The sequence below is a fragment of the Mytilus trossulus genome, chromosome 2, assembly GCF_036588685.1.
Source record: "Mytilus trossulus isolate FHL-02 chromosome 2, PNRI_Mtr1.1.1.hap1, whole genome shotgun sequence".
Classification (NCBI taxonomy): Eukaryota; Metazoa; Mollusca; class Bivalvia; order Mytilida; family Mytilidae; genus Mytilus; species Mytilus trossulus.
This window is the reverse complement of record NC_086374.1, coordinates 2,896,267-2,912,478: the sequence shown is the minus strand read 5'-3', so window position 1 is coordinate 2,912,478 and position 16,212 is coordinate 2,896,267. Positions and strand designations below refer to the sequence as shown.

The following is a 16,212-nucleotide window of genomic DNA, read 5'->3' as shown; positions in this document are numbered from 1 at the left end:
TCTTAATCAAATATAGTTTGCTCCTGCAGCCAAAGTTGACCTTATTTCATGTGAAATAATACAGTATTTAAGGAGGTGTTATCTTTTATTGCATTTTATTAGCATATAATTTAAAATTCTTGTATTCTCTTTATCAAGACCGCTTATAACTATGTAATGTATCTCCATGTTTACATAAAAACAAATCATTTAAGAGGGATAATAATTGATTTGCTTAAAAGGAACAGACACAGGCTCTAGGCTCCCGACTTCCAAAAAATTGAAATTATTGAAAGACAAACAAGTTCATACTTAATATTACTTAGCTGTTTACACGTATTTTTGGTATTACAAGATGCAATAAGAAAGTGATACGAATCAACAGCTTAAACAAAAAGAAAAGTACATATGGTATCAGCTATCATTGTCATCACATAAAAACATTTTGTGTTTTCCAATGGCATCTTCTTCCTCTTTTCTAAACAAATTGAAAATACATCAATGTAGCTTTAAAAAAAACTGTTGCATCCTTTTAACTTCCATTAATTTCTATAAGGTATACTAGTTTAGAATAATTTGCGGATATAGAATGGGTGCCATAAATTAATGGAATTGGAAGGCAATCACTTTTTAACAATTCGGATCCAAAACAAATTAAAGTAGAAAAAACATTATAAAATTGTGATTCTGAAATGAGTATTATTTTAATCTGATTTTTTGGTAAATGAAAAGAAGTGGACATCAATCTAGATTGAAGGATTCGGATATAAAAAAGTCATTATAATGTCATAGTCAAACATTAGATAAATCTATGGCGAATATACATTGAAGGTGTAAAAGTAGATCACTCCGTTAACATTCTTAAAAGATTTAAGAAAATCTGTCTCCCGGTTCAGGAGCGCTTGCAGAGACAAATGTGGGACTTCAAAAAACAGAGGTTCAAAATCGAAATCCAAATCAAACGTGTCAATTTTATACAAAGAAATCCAACTTAAACCTCGGAGTGCACTCGTGTAATCGAGAAGGGTAATAGATTGCTGTAAGTAATATAAAAGTAATAAATGTAATTTCATAAAATGGTCACATTTTAAGCATTAACCATGATAGGGAACGTAAACCATGAATTATCGTGTCATCTTAGAGAAGTATAAATAATTTGATGGTTCTGATAGAAAGCTCCTTCTTCGAAATGGAAAACACACAATAGAATAATTGATCTTTTTGTAGTTCATTCAAGTTCTCAATTATTTTCATGATTTTTAGATGCATTTATGTATGAAGCAAGAAGTATCTTGTTATCTTTAACTAGTATTCAAGTCAAAAGGAAAGTTTATACCATATCACGGTCTTCCTGAAACTTGTCTCAAGGGATAAAAGATTAAAAATATCGAAAAGAGGAGTAGAGCTGGTTCTAAAAAGAATACAAAGTACGTGGTTGAAAATACGTACCTTCGTTAGGTAACAAAAACAGTGTTAATATACAATGTAAAAAAAAAAAAAAACGTCATGAGGACGTCATTTTTTGGAGAACTTTTATCAATGAGAGTGATATTTAACGAAGTTTGATTTGTCCCTTCAATATAAGTTGACAAAATATTGGACTTTTGTTTTTAATCTAGCTTTAAGATTTATAAGTCCGGTTAGAAAAAAAGGCACCAGTAGTATAGCGCTGTTTAAAAGTCATTAATCGACTGAGAGAAAACAAATCTTGTTTACAAATTTAACACGAGGGTAACACATCAACTACCGTATAAGAAGAACAACAGAACATTGAGGCTTCTACACTCTTCCTACTGCACATACATAGAGGCAACAGTAGTATACCGCTGTTCAATAGTAATAAGTCAATTAAGCGAAAACGAATCAGGGTTACAAACTAAAACCGAGAGAAACACGTTAACCATAAGAAGAAAACAACGGAACAACAGAAACACAAACGTCAATATATACAGAAACTAATAACTTGATAGCAACTGACACATTCCTGACAAGGTACAGGACATTTTAAGAACAATACTGAGTTGAATCTGGTTTTATTGCTAGCCAAATACATTTTCGTTACTAGGACTATTGTACGATGTAATACTTTAGACTAATGTACACTATAAGATCTTCTTGTTACAAAGCCCCGGTCACAGATCGTACATTTTTTCTGTCATGGAAGATCTATAAAACTAAAATGTTAAAACCCCAATTAAAAAAAAGTTATATCAACTATTATCAAACTCTTATTGATGATAAAATAAATAACTTAAATGAAAATAATAAAATATATCTATATAAATTTCTTAAATCTAATATAAATAACCAAATGAAATACTACCTATCACACCCAAGTAAAGAGACAAGAAAAATGTTAACCAAATTTAGAATAAACGATCATTGTCTCTTCATTGAAACTGGACGATATACCAAAATACCACGAAATGAAAGAAAATGTAAAATATGTAATATCTTAGACGATGAATTTCATTTTTCTTCAACTGTAAAATTAAATAAAAATAAAAGAGAAATCTTTCTAAAATATTATATACAAAAATATGTAAATTTTAATACACTTAATTTTACTGATAAACTCGTGATAATACTTAATCCATCAACACCAAATGATGTAAAAGCAGTTGTTTCTTTTATTAAAGAGTCATTCGAACTGAGGAAAGGAGAACAGTAACTGTTTTATCATATTTCTTATAATATTGTCGAGTTTTCATTGTGTTTCATTATGTTTGTTTGTCAATGTTTTTGCCACAACCAAAATTGGTTTTTGTATGTTTTGCAAATAAAGATATTTATTATGAAATAGTTGGCCTTTTTAATTTTTTTGGATCCGAACGTCACTGATGAGTCTTTTGTAGACGAAAAGCGCGTCTGGCGTATACTAAATTTAGTCCTGGTATCTATGATGAGTTTATTTACAACCACTGGGTTAATGCCACTGCTGGTGGAGATTTATTTCCCCGAGGGTATCACAAGCCCAGTAGTCAGCCTTTTTTTTGTGCTGACATAAATTATCATTGATATTGTTATATTTATGAATTAACTGTTTACAAAATTTTGAATTTTCGGAAATACTAAGGTTTTTCTTCCTCAGGCATAGATTATCTTAGCTGTATTCGGCAAAACTTTTAGAATTTTGGTTTTTAATGCTCTTCAACTTCGTACTTTATTTGGCCTTTTTAACTTTTTTGGATTCGATCGTCACTGATGAGTTTTTTGTAGACGAAACGCGCGTCTGGCGTATTTACAAAATTCAGTCCTGGTATCTATGATGAGTTTATTTCCAGGACCTTTTGTTTTCCAAATAATTGATATATCCAATAATCAATAAGTTCCAGGTCGGCGGGTTCAAACAGAAACATTTTGAAAGCAGAGCAAACTGTACATCTTATAATCGGCTTGACTTTATCAGATGACAATACCAATACTAAAATAAGGCTTGCGCATAGTCATATACTTTATTCAGTTACGGACCCACGATTTCACGGTTGTATTCTAGTATAACCTAATGTTATACGATGTGAAACTTGTATTATAGTATATACACTCTAAGATATTCTTGTTATTGAATGAATCTTTATTGCATTAGCAACAACATTGCTTTAGCATAAAACAAGGTATATACAAATATGACAAATATGACAGAATACAGAGAACAATTAAATAGGTTAAATAATGCAGAGATAACTTATAATAATATAAATAATCATATATTAACTGATAATTTGCAATCTTAGTTTCCATGCAGCTTTAAGATAATTACATAGATTTTTTGTTAAGCTTTTTGACCCAGCTTGTAACAGAAAAATTAGCTTTCGTGTATTTGGCCATGAACAATAATACTTTGGCAAAAAATTACATCTTAGTGATCTATATGCAGGACAAATCAACACAAAATGATATTCATCTTCAATATTATTCATTTTACAACATTTACAAACATTCACAACGCCACTAGCAAGGGATGTTTGAACTTTCAAAGTAACTCCGAAACAAGTCTGGTTTAGACAGTCGTTTGTTCAATTAGGATGACAGTTAGAATGCACAAAAGTTTATTAAATATTTACTTTTCGTTTTCGAATATTGGATCAAATACTGCTGGTGGTGGACTGTAAGCACTGAAGGGTAACACTAGCTCAGTACTCAGTAATGTGATACCGAAATGGTTTCCTACCGTTATAATGCTTTTAAAATTTGTTTGGGTATTGATGCATTTTTGGTTTTCAAGTGTTTGGGTTTGATCATTTCTAGGAAAGATCATTTCTATAAAAGCGCTTTGGACGGACAAAATATATATAGTGGAAATTTACTTTGAAAACAGATGTTAGTTATTGTGAATTAAAATAATCATAAAACATCTGATAGATCAATCCATTTATGGTGTTTGTATTGACATATGTAATATGAGTATTCAGTATAGTGAAAGCTTATGTAGGTTTTTATCTTTGTTTGACATTCAAAAGGTACATCAGAGTTACTAAGAATGTTGAAGCCTTCACAATTACAGAATGTAATTGGATGTAATGAAAAATGGTACAAAAAGTGTATCAACAGATAAATGAAATAAAACTTTTTTTTTATTTATGTAATCATTTTCACTATCACGCATTCACATATCTGTTGTCTACTAATTGTACATGAAATCTATTGATTGGTTGAAGACATGATAATATCTGAAAAAAAAAATGTATATGTAAATTACTAATAAAACAAGTATTTTTGTTCTAAGACTTAACAAATCCTGGCTTCACATAAACATATTAGTCACTAAAGTAAAGTCTTATAAACGTTTGAAGAAAAACTTGTTGTAAAGTAATAAATAGAAAAAAAATGTTGAAAAATCGAAAGAAAAGTAAATAACATAAAGTACTGAACTACAAGGAAATTTAAAAACGGAAGGTCCTTTGTCAAATGAAGAGAATTTAGTTGCAAGAGAGTGCATTATCTTAAAAAAAACTGTATCAGTTCGGAAAGATGTAAGATACCGTGCACAAAGCGATCAAATTCACTTTGCAGAAAATTACGACAAAAATCGACAATCTATATCGATGATAAGAATTTAGTTTTAAAAAGTTTGCAAAGAAATTCAAAATTATGATAACACCTCGTTTGTGTTAATGTTTTGAGTCGAAATATCGAGTGTTTGAAATTTAAGTTAATTTTATTCAAACCAATAAAAATTGAGAATACAATATTTGTTTTTTTTTTGGAAATAGAAAGGGGGTCGAATATGTCAAAGTGAGAACCATCCGACGGTTCAAAGAGCATAAAACAGCTCAATGACATAAAAAAGTGCACGAATATTGCTTGGAGAACAATGTGAATTTTTTTTTGCAGGGAAAAAGATTTTCTTATCTGTATACAAGAATTATAAGAGATGCATAATTAGTGTAAAACCTTATGCCCATCATATCAGCTGATATATGAAATGAAATAGTCTTCTCAACAGTAAGGAATATGATTTATTGTGTTCTTGGGACAGATGATTGTACAGGGTCTTGGATTATCAGTTCTTGATGGCTGTATTATCGTGTGACGGATGATCAATTCATTCAAAAGTTAATTGACTTGTACTAAGATATAATCTTACGATTAAAAATAATTTAGCCCCTGTATATTCCTTTAATGATTGAAAAAGATTTTATATCTTAAAATTATTTTTAAGCATATTTTTTAACTATATAGCAGATATTCTGTAGTTCTATCAGTGAAAATCTTTTTAAATAATTGTGTGTACTTATTCAAACAAATCACTGCATATATTTTAGAAACGTAGAATTTTAAGGTAATTCCGACTAGAATAAGCTGATTACTTGATTTACGATGTCTTAAAATACAATTGAAAAGGCATACATACCCGATTTGCCAGTTTCGTCGGATTTTTTGGTCAGCTCTGTAAAATATTCACATATGTCAATCAATAAAAATCTTTCTATATAACTTTCGGTACAAATACAATGCATGTTAGTGCATCATTTGAAGGTAAGATGAATTACATATCAGTAGTCAATGAGTTCAACGGTTTCGTTGACAAGAGAAACAAGTTTAATAACGATGTTCTTAAAACAACATTTTGAAAACAAAGTCAAAATAGTAGTCATATTCATGTTAAACATGAACCATTATTGTCTATCTACTTAAGTTTTTCTTTTCTGTCATTTGCTATAAGACAAATGTCCTCTTCCTTCGTATTTTTTTTCGAAGTTTTCCATACAATAATTTACTAACAACAAACCTGTACCATAGAATGACTGCATTTTCATACGCCGTTTTACAACATAATCTGTCGAATACTATTATATAGTTATTTACAAGATTTAATACACCATAACAATACTTACTATTTTCCAGTTCAGCTATGTATGCATTCTTCTCTGACAGTTCTCTCTTCAGTCTTTCTATTATATCATCTTTGTCTTTACAATGTAGACATTCCTGAGATGGCATTGCACTATTTAACTGTACACTTATACTACCACTTGCTTCATCTACAGCTCCAGCGGATGTGGCAGCACTACCTTCATTGTCTACAAAAAATATTCTCTGAAGTAACTCAATTATAAGTTTTTATATTTCATTGTTATACTTTAATTCGTACAAATAGTTGTAAAGTGAAAAAAATCGCAGTTAAAGCGCGTTTTAGTATCTAAAATTTAACTGGTTAATATACGTTGGAGTTTGAAAGATATGTTATTGCTCTGACGGCGTGCACAAAGTTGACGGCCCATTTAAAATGCGCTTTTAAAAGTATCTTTATACAACCGTGTCAAACATATATTTTAAAAAGGAAGTTTTTTTAATGATAAATTGATTAGAGCCAGCTATTGAAATCCACATGATTAAAAGGGTTATCAAACTTATATCTATAAAGAATGAAACGAACATGGAAAATACGGCCTAAACATGTGTAACTTGTAACATTAAATAAGCATAAAATATAGTTTTTGGCCTAAAATTTGTACAAATTCAACATATTCCTGCATTTTCGTACAATATATTTTTTTCGGAATCGGATCGGACGTTATACGAACTTCACCTGAAAAAAAATCAAAATCGGACATTGTGGATGAGTTTGGAATGTAGTTCGTTATGTGTAACAAGTGGTAATTTAAAAGGATTAATATCAGAAAAGGGAAGAATTGGTGAAAAAAATATGTAATTGCTATTTTCTTATTTCGAAATGACTCGATATTCAAAATGTGCAAAACAAGAGGTTAAAAACAATCTGTAAAATATGAATGATTCGATAGTCCAGGCTTAACACCGGAATTTTTTAAATGTCCAGCTATTATGTTACAGTTTAAAGAAATGACGTTTTAACGCTATTTTCTGAATAGGGTCTACGATATAGTCGCTAATTATTTTCTTTACACTGTTGTTAGTATGTATTTTCTTAGATCTTCAGAATGTGCATTTGCTGTATTTTGTTGTTCGAAAAAATGACATATGTTGAACGTTTATTTTCAAAATTATGTGATAAACTACGTGTCCAGTGTTTTTGTTACGCTTACGTTTTCTGGGGGAAAATGCCGACGTCGTAAATGATTTTATCTATTTGAAGACGTTACGTTGTGGACTCAGCTTTGTGCACGCCGTCTTTCCTTTATATCAATTTAAAGATTCACAGTGCCACAAACCGCATGTAGGTTCAATTGCATTAGAAATTCAATCTTTCTATGAATTCCAGTACAATCATATATTTAAAACAGAAAATATAAAAAGAGACTGGCAACAAACAAAAAGTTCATTCAAAAATATAAGTGTTCAAGGTTGAAATCTGCAAGTTGAAAAGTTCATCGTAAAATGAAAAAATTGAAAGTGAACAGGTATCAAATAAATTTACTTAACAGAAACAAATCCACTTATCATACTCTCTTGTGTGAAACAAATAAACAGTATGTCATACCAATCATTTTAATGTCAACAAACTTACCTGTAAATGGAGTTCCAGAGATATTTATCTCCACAGGAACTGTTACCGGAACACTAGTATCTATTTCACACACTTCAACCAACTTCTTTAGGAATGATTTGACAGCATTTTGAAATGTTTCTCTGTCTTTCATCATATCAAGATTTGCAGTGGTTTTGATAACCAATGATCCTATCCTTGCTGACAGTATTTGGAAGTCATTGTCATCTTCATTCCATGTTGGTATAACTTTTTCTAGGCTAGCAACCATTCTACCGTTATCCCATGATGATGGAGTTTCAAGCTTGAAGTGAAAATGTTTCCTTCCTATGAAACAGATCAAAGTTACTTATGTATAAATTATATTATTCTCTTTTAATAGTGAAAGGAAGGAAGATAAGCTAACCATTATAAGTACAATTGTTTATATTGCATTTATGTGTATATGGTCTGAATAAAAAATAATAATTCTAACACACTTTTATAAACCCTTAAACTCTAAGGAGACAGATTAATATAAGCAATAGTTGCTTGTTTCTGCATCCTTGTTGTGAATGTGTTTATAATTTATATTTGTATTTTTTCATAATAAAGTGTTGTTTACACTAAACCCTTAAACTACTATTATAAGCTGATTTATCTATAGATGTCTGCTTTTGAATTTGAATGTTACCTAAAATATTAAAGAAAGTAAGACTCCACGTTAAAATACATACCTTCAATTACAACTGGACACCTCAATGCCGTGTGGTCTACGTCAAAACGTATATGATTCACTTTTTCAGAGAAAAATTCTGAAATTACAAAATATCCTGTTCTTTACTAAAAATGTCGAAATAAGGTTTACGCATTGCTTATTTCTACAAAACATGTACAGGTTAGCAACCATTATCATGCCACTGGTCTTACTGATGTTGTAGAACATGACTAAAGGAAGCGAAAAAGTGAGGAAAAGATATTCAGATGTTGGTGTTATGTATTAGGAAAAGAGACAATCGACTCTGATGTGATACAAACAAATATTTATATAGATATGCTCCTATCTTTAAAGGGCTTTATTAGTTTTTGTTCAAATAAAGGCAATATAAAAAAGAAGATGTGGTATGATTGCCAATGAGACAACTATCCACAACATTAGTAAACCGCTGTTCAGTAGTCATAAAGGCAAAATAAGTAAACCGCTGTTCAGTAGTTGTAAATCGAGAATAGGCCAAGTATTAGAATGAATCGCCGAAAATCCACATGGTATTGTTGGTCTTACCAAAGTCAATCGTAATAATGTACATCTGGTTTTACATGTATCTGTAATTCTGATCGTTATTTTGGTTAAGTTACAGTGAATTACATTGAATATTCGTAAACTGCAGAAGTTATTTTATCTTTTAACTGATAACATAAATGCATACGCGTTAAAACTATAAAAAAAATGCAACCACATTTCCGATTTATAGTTACAACTTACAGACGACACGTTTCCAATTTCGAATCCTTGGGAATGAATATTATTAGTATTAAGTAATGCTTACCATAATAATATTTCCTCTTATACGTTAAACAAAGCAATTAAGTCGATTTCAAAAGATTTTTCCTTTGTTAAAATTGGTTGACATTCTTTTGGTGTGATTGAGCTTTGATTTTGCCACTTTTCACTTTGGGGTTTTCACTGGAGTTCGTTTTTTTTTTCATTTTGTATTTTACCCAACATCTGAAAATCTGTTAGCAAAATATATGTCGATTATTCATCAAAGTATAATGTTTATTGTTTTCAATCTCTTCGCGATAATTTAATAAATAGCTAATTTTAAGATGAATTACGTCTCTGCGAGTTTTCTTTATCCTCTAATCTATCCAGTTCTAGTTCGATATGCTGCTCTCTATTATACTGACTTTCTGACTGTCTCAACATCGTTTCATCTCTCAAGGCATTGGTGATGCCGTTCATTCTTGTCGTCAACACTTGACCAATTTTCTAAAAGAAAAAGAAACACTAGCGTTTTATCTAAATGTTAATCCCATTAAGGCATTGGTGAAGCAGTTCATTCTTGTCGTCAACACTTGACCAATTTTCTAAAAGAAAAAGAAACACTAGCGTTTTATCTGAATGTTATTCCCATTAAGGCATTGGTGATGCCGTTCATTCTTATCGTCAACACTTGACCAATTTTCTAAAAGAAAAAGAAACACTAGCGTTTTATCTGAATGTTAATCCCATTAAGGCATTGGTGAAGCCGTTCATTCTTGTCGTCAACACTTGACCAATTTTCTAAAAGAAAAAGAAACGCAAGCTTTTTATTATAATGTTAATCCCATTATCTTTAGTTGAAACAAAACAAAATGTGATAGTTTTACCATAATCCGTACTGTGGTACACATTTACAGTCATGTGTTTCCGTTTTCATTTATGATATTATAACGAATAAATATGACTAGTTTTCTATCTAACTGATTATAACGGTACTGCATAGACAAAGTATATAGGTTTTCATAAAATATATTTAAATATTATTACTTGTTTAAATTTACATTACAGGAAAGACAACGTGTCAGATTGAAATGTGTTTAAATTGTTTAAATTAAATGTAAACATTGAGACAATGAAAGAGAAGCAAAATACATATACGATACCTTATCTTTAGAAAGTTTTTCTAACAGGTCATTCATATCTACTTTTGCAACGTCTGCTATTTTCATCAGTTTGATCTGGTGTTCTACAATTCGTCCATAAGATGGAATAAAATGTTCCTGAACTATTCCAATAACTGCCTTTTCTAGATTGTTCCACACCATTGTGAAATCCTCATCTGAATAGCGTCTGGTTATAGCTGCACGGAAAACGTTCCATCTCTGCTGTCGAATGCTTCTCATCCGGTCAAGGTCCTGCTTGTGAAGTTTAACACAAGTGAAGATGATACTACAAAGAAGACTTACATCTACGTCTTCCAAACGTAAGCCTAACCTTGGAGTTATACGACACAAACAGTGTTGGGTGACAGACCCATGAATACCTTTTTTGAAATGACCTAAATTTGTTGATCCGCTCTTGTCAAACATTTTATTGAAAATTGCTTCATCTATCTCAGCCATTTTCTTGGTTAGAGCTGTTCCCATAGTGACTGATGAACATTGACAACAATGAGTATTTGGTATCCATGAATGAAACAAATCATGTTTGTGTGCATCTAAAAAGTGTGTAAAACTGTTTTCATAGTTACATAAAATTTTTGATTCCGTAAAAGCTCTTATAACGTCTGCTGATAAGTCAACTGAAAACATCAATAGTCTCACAAAGTTTGTTTCTTCTCTGCTAGACATTTTGACTGAAAAAAAGTATGAGTGCTTTTATAGGAAATACATGATACAAAGCCTATAAAGTCCAGATTGATGATTTTATGATTCATAGGGTTTTTATAAATTAACCGTTTGCAAAAGTATAAATTATTCGTAATAATAAAGATTTTGTTATCCAGGTCAACGATTAACATAGCCGTTTTTTGGCATCACTTTTTGGAATTTTGGGTCCTAAATGCTCTTCAACTGTATGGCTTTCTTACTATTTTCATCTGAGCGTCACTGGTGAGTCTTTTGAAGACGAAACGCGCGTCTGGAGTATCAAATTATAAGTCTGGTTCCTTTGATGTCCTATTTAAACCACTGGGTCGATGCCACTGCTTGTGGAAGTTTCGTCCCGAAGGAATTACCAGACAAATGAACATGAATATCGATTTTATGGTAATTTTTATATATTTTTAATGTATGCAAACGTATGAGTTATTCGAAGCTCTAAAGATTTTCCTATCCCAGGCATATGTTATTTTATGCTTATTTGGCATAACTCATCATAACTTTTTTTAAATTTTGAGTCCTAAATGCTCTTCAACATTATACCAGTTTGGTTTTCTAACTGTTTTGATCTGAGCGTTACTAATGAGTCATATGAAGACGAAACGCGGGTCTGGCGTATCAAATTATAAGTTTGTTACCTTTGATGACTATTAGTATTTCATGGTGGGAAGATAACGATTAGGAACTCAGGCTTTTAGAGTCCAAATTGATTAAGTTTTATGATTCATTTTGTTTGATGTGTATTAGCATGCATGATATAAATAATAAGGATAATACTTGTAGGAGAAACTCAGTGCTGTGAATCAAACTGATTGTTACATAATTCATTTTGATCTACTAGTATTTTCAGATTCATTTGCTTAGCCTTTTGTTTTTGGCAGATTTTTACAAACCTATTTGCCTTAATATGCTGTAAAACCGTTTAATTGGCGTTGAAAAAAAACACTTCAAGTCGGATACAGGCCGCCTGGTGATACTTTTTCGGTTCAGTAGCAATACTTCGTTCGACCTTGGTTGAAAAGCTAACATCACATTAACTAAAGGTAGATCGGAGGTCTCAAGAGCGACCAATGCAAACTATTTCAGAAGCATGTTCGCACGGAAATCATTATAAATTACATTGTCACATCAGCATGATCAGTATATATATGTTTTGAATAACGTGAATGTTGTGGTTTAAAAAAAGTATAACAAGAGACTTTGCTTAGTAAGTCTCTTATTATCCTTTTTTTAAACCACAAAATTCACGTTATTCAAAACATATATATACATTGAATTTGATAATTTATAAATTACTGTAAAATATAATTAAAAAAAATGAATACCACAATGAACAGTTATTTAGAATTCATTTAAATGTTAGAAATTACACTAAACGAAACTAAACCGTCAACATATAAGTTGATTATATATAAATTATATAAACTGTATACATAAATATATAGTTTTTTACATATTAAACAGGCCGAGTCATGAAATCGAAAGTAAAATATACCAAAACGAGTTGTACTGCAAAAAGTTGACAACATACAAAGAGGTTAACAAATCACTGATGTCTAAATTACTCTCAAATGTATAATAAATAAAAACTTACAAAATACTGACAATAAACTTCGATTAACAACACATAAGGAAGGAGTTTCCCTGTGACAAAAATAGAGCAGGTAAAGCCAATTACCACAATCTCCGAATAAAACATAAACACGGACACATTTAAAAAATTGATATTTCAAATATATCTCTCAAATGTAACCTTGAATTTTCGTGGTGTGTTGGTCAAATAGTCACAAATGCATTAAAGTGTCACGGATGAGTCTTCTGTGGACGAAACACGCGTATGGCACAAATTATAAAATTTGAATCCTGGTAACTATGATGAGTTTGTTTATGCCCATGCAGGCCCTTCATTTTGAAAATGACCTGCAGATTACCATTGAGGATTGCAAAAGGGATACTGTAATACAATAGAAACGCAAGGAAGTGAAATATTTTTTTTTCTTTTTCTGAATTAATTCTGAATCTTCTACTTTTTAAGTTCAAACCGAATTCCAGTAAAGAAACTCGAAAGAAAGATTTATGAAATGCCGGAGTATATAAAAAAATATATGTTTGAGTTTGGTGAGTGACATTCTCACAGACGGTTGTTATTCCAACTGGTGCATTGTAAACACTGTGTGATTCTGCATGTTACAGTGTCTCAATTTTGTCTTGTTTCTGGTTTTGATAAAGACATATATAGTCATGACGTCGCAGTGAGTGATACGAATAACGCATGAATCATGTGAATAGAAGGGTATAGATATTCCATCCACTTTAATAATTTCACTCTGTCTTCAGTAAATAAACTCATCATAGATATCAGGACTAAATTTTGTGTATACGCCAGACGAGCGTTTCTTCTACAAAAGACTCATCAGTGACGCTCAAATCCAAAAAAGTTAAAAAGGCCAAATAAGTACGAAGTTGAAGAGCATTAAAGACCAAAATTCCTAAAAGTTATGACAAATACAGCTAAGGTAATCTATGTTTGAGGTAGAAAAGCCTTAGTTTTTCAAAACTTCTATATTTTGTAAACAGTTAATTTATAAATGTAACAATATCAATGATAATTCATTTCAGCACCAAAAGTGCTGATTACTGGTAAAAAGTAAAATCACAAAAATACTGAACTCAGAGGAAAATCAATACGGAAAGTCCATAATCACATGGCAAAATCAAATAACAAAACGCATCAAAAACGAATAGACAAGAACTGTCATATTCCTGACTTGGTACAGGCATTTTCAAATGTAGAAAATGGTGGATTAAACCTGGTTCTATAGCGCTAACCCTCTCTCTTTAATAACAGTCTCATCAAATAATGGTAAATGATTTTCATTTTTTTTCAACTCTCATGTTGTCTGAAAGTATGTGATCATTTGTATAATGGTATTACTGTTATGAGGTTGATACCTCTGCTGGTTATTTGTTAGTCCCAGAGTACATCGAAAACCCAGTATCCCGATGACATCAGCAGTCCGGAAGCCTTTGTGCCGACTTTGATATACGCATACAGTTTGATAGAGGTGTGCTGTTTTACTATCTTGAAAATCTTTTTAGATTCAGGATTATATCTCACTCATGCAAGGTTCTGATTCCGGAATTTAGCTATATTCTTTGAATCTTTTTGTTTTTGTTTCATCAGTTGTTCAATATTGTTCAATAAGTTTTGGTTTTTGAAATACTTTGTCCTCGATCTTCATTGAAGAGAATTAATTTTCGAAATGCGCTTCGGTTGTAGTAAAATTCGTACTATTAACATATTTTTACAATCCCATTTAATATCTTTGTCAATAAAATCTTTCATATATCAGCATGCTCAAGAAATTCACAAAATTATGAGCAACACACAGATAAATGGAGCAAAAATCAATAGAGTAATGTTAAATCAAAATCAGGCAATAAAACTTAAAAAAGCACTAAACTCTTTACAACAGAATAATGTCATTGAGAAAAATCTAGATAAAGAACAAGAGAAGCACAATGAGCTCCAGCAAGATGAAAAATGCTTTAAATGTAGACGTCATTGTCGAACAAGATCTGTCATGTGTTAAAAAAATCAATGGGTCCATTATAATAAAATCAACGGTACCAATTTTGTTGCACCAGATGCGCATTTCGACAATACATGTCTCTTCAGTGATGCTCGTAGCCAAAATATTTGAAATCCAAAGCTTATATAAAAGATGAAGAGCTATAATCCAAAAGGTCCGAAAAGTATAGCCAAATTCGTGAAAGGAATCAGAGTTTTGCATGAGGGAGATACATTCCTTAATTTATAATAATTTCTAATATTTTGTAACAGCAAATTTTAATAAGTAAACACAAAAAATCCGTATTTTCATGCCAGTACCGAAGTACTGGCTACTGGGCTGGTGATACCCTCGGGGACTAATAGTCCACCAGCAGAGGCATCGACCCAGTGGTAGTAATAAAATCAACGGTACCTATTTTGTTGCGCCAGATGCGCATTTCGACAATACGTGTCTCTTCAGTGATGCTCGTAGCCAAAATATTTGAAATCCAAAGCTTGTATAAAAGATGAAGAGCTATAATCCAAAAGGTCCGAAAAGTATAGCCAAATTCGTGAAAGGAATCAGAGCTTTGCATGAGGGAGATACATTCCTTAATTTATAATAATTTCTAATATTTTGTAACAGCAAATTTTAATAAGTAAACACAAAAAATCCGTATTTTCATGCCAGTACCGAAGTACTGGCCATGCTACTGGGCTGGTGATACCCTCGGGGACTAATAGTTCACCATAAATGTGACAAAGAAGATGAAAATGAAATTGAAGGAATAGAACAAAGTGAACATATTTATGTGTGTAAAACTTGCACAAATGAACAATTCCAAAATCTGTAGAAATAGAGACAACTTACTTAAATAAACCAGGACAGATTAACATATCCCTATGAAAAAAAAATCCAAAATATATACAACCTGTATCTAGACCTACTGTCGGTATTGTTCAAACAGCTGAAATACGCCAACAAACACAAACTGAATTTCCAAATAATAAAAATCTGATTACTGATGATTCAACATATACCGTTATAGCTGATAAAAACAAGCTTGATGAAAATCCCAAAACTCGTATGAAGGAGTTAAAACAATAAAAACAAAAGTTGCAAAAAAGAGAGGAACAAATTAAAATGAAAGAAGCCATCATTGATGAAATAATGAAGGAAAAAACAAACATCTTAGATTACATAAAGCAGAATTTCGAAATATAGAACTGAAAAATACAATTAAAACTAACCAACTACACCAAAATAGAGTCTCTTCAGAACAAGCCAAATCAACATCTTCCTCAACACCAATGCTCTGCTAGCATGGCAACTGATGACCTTGTAATTGGTATACGAGAAAAAGTAACAAAATATGTACTTAGTAAAGTTGAAATAAATAAACTTCAAAATGAAAATAAAACTACCAAC

The 16,212-nt window shown here is 31.2% G+C and overlaps 1 protein-coding gene across 1 annotated transcript; it reads right to left on the bottom strand.

The window, feature by feature from the left end:
- Positions 1-4,620: 4,620 nt before the first annotated feature.
- Positions 4,621-12,745, bottom strand: LOC134708656 (uncharacterized). The gene is made up of 8 exons (XM_063569303.1): positions 12,726-12,745; positions 10,514-11,205; positions 9,704-9,857; positions 8,605-8,682; positions 7,910-8,215; positions 6,318-6,503; positions 5,834-5,869; positions 4,621-4,649 (listed from the first exon to the last, which is right to left on the bottom strand). The coding sequence occupies exons 2-8, from the start codon at positions 11,198-11,200 to the stop codon at positions 4,621-4,623; spliced, it is 1,476 nt and encodes a 491-aa protein (XP_063425373.1). The 5' UTR covers positions 11,201-11,205; positions 12,726-12,745.
- Positions 12,746-16,212: the final 3,467 nt, after the last annotated feature.

Bases quoted from the DNA above. Each gene is read 5' to 3' on its own strand.
- LOC134708656 (XM_063569303.1), bottom strand. From the start codon at position 11,200: ATGTCTAGCAGAGAAGAAACAAACTTTGTGAGACTATTGATGTTTTCA. The intron at 9,858-10,513 runs GTATCGTATATG...TTTTTCTTTTAG, and splicing joins AAAAACTTTCTAAAGATAAG to AAAATTGGTCAAGTGTTGAC. The intron at 5,870-6,317 runs GTAAGTATTGTT...AATATTTTACAG, and splicing joins CATAGCTGAACTGGAAAATA to AGCTGACCAAAAAATCCGAC.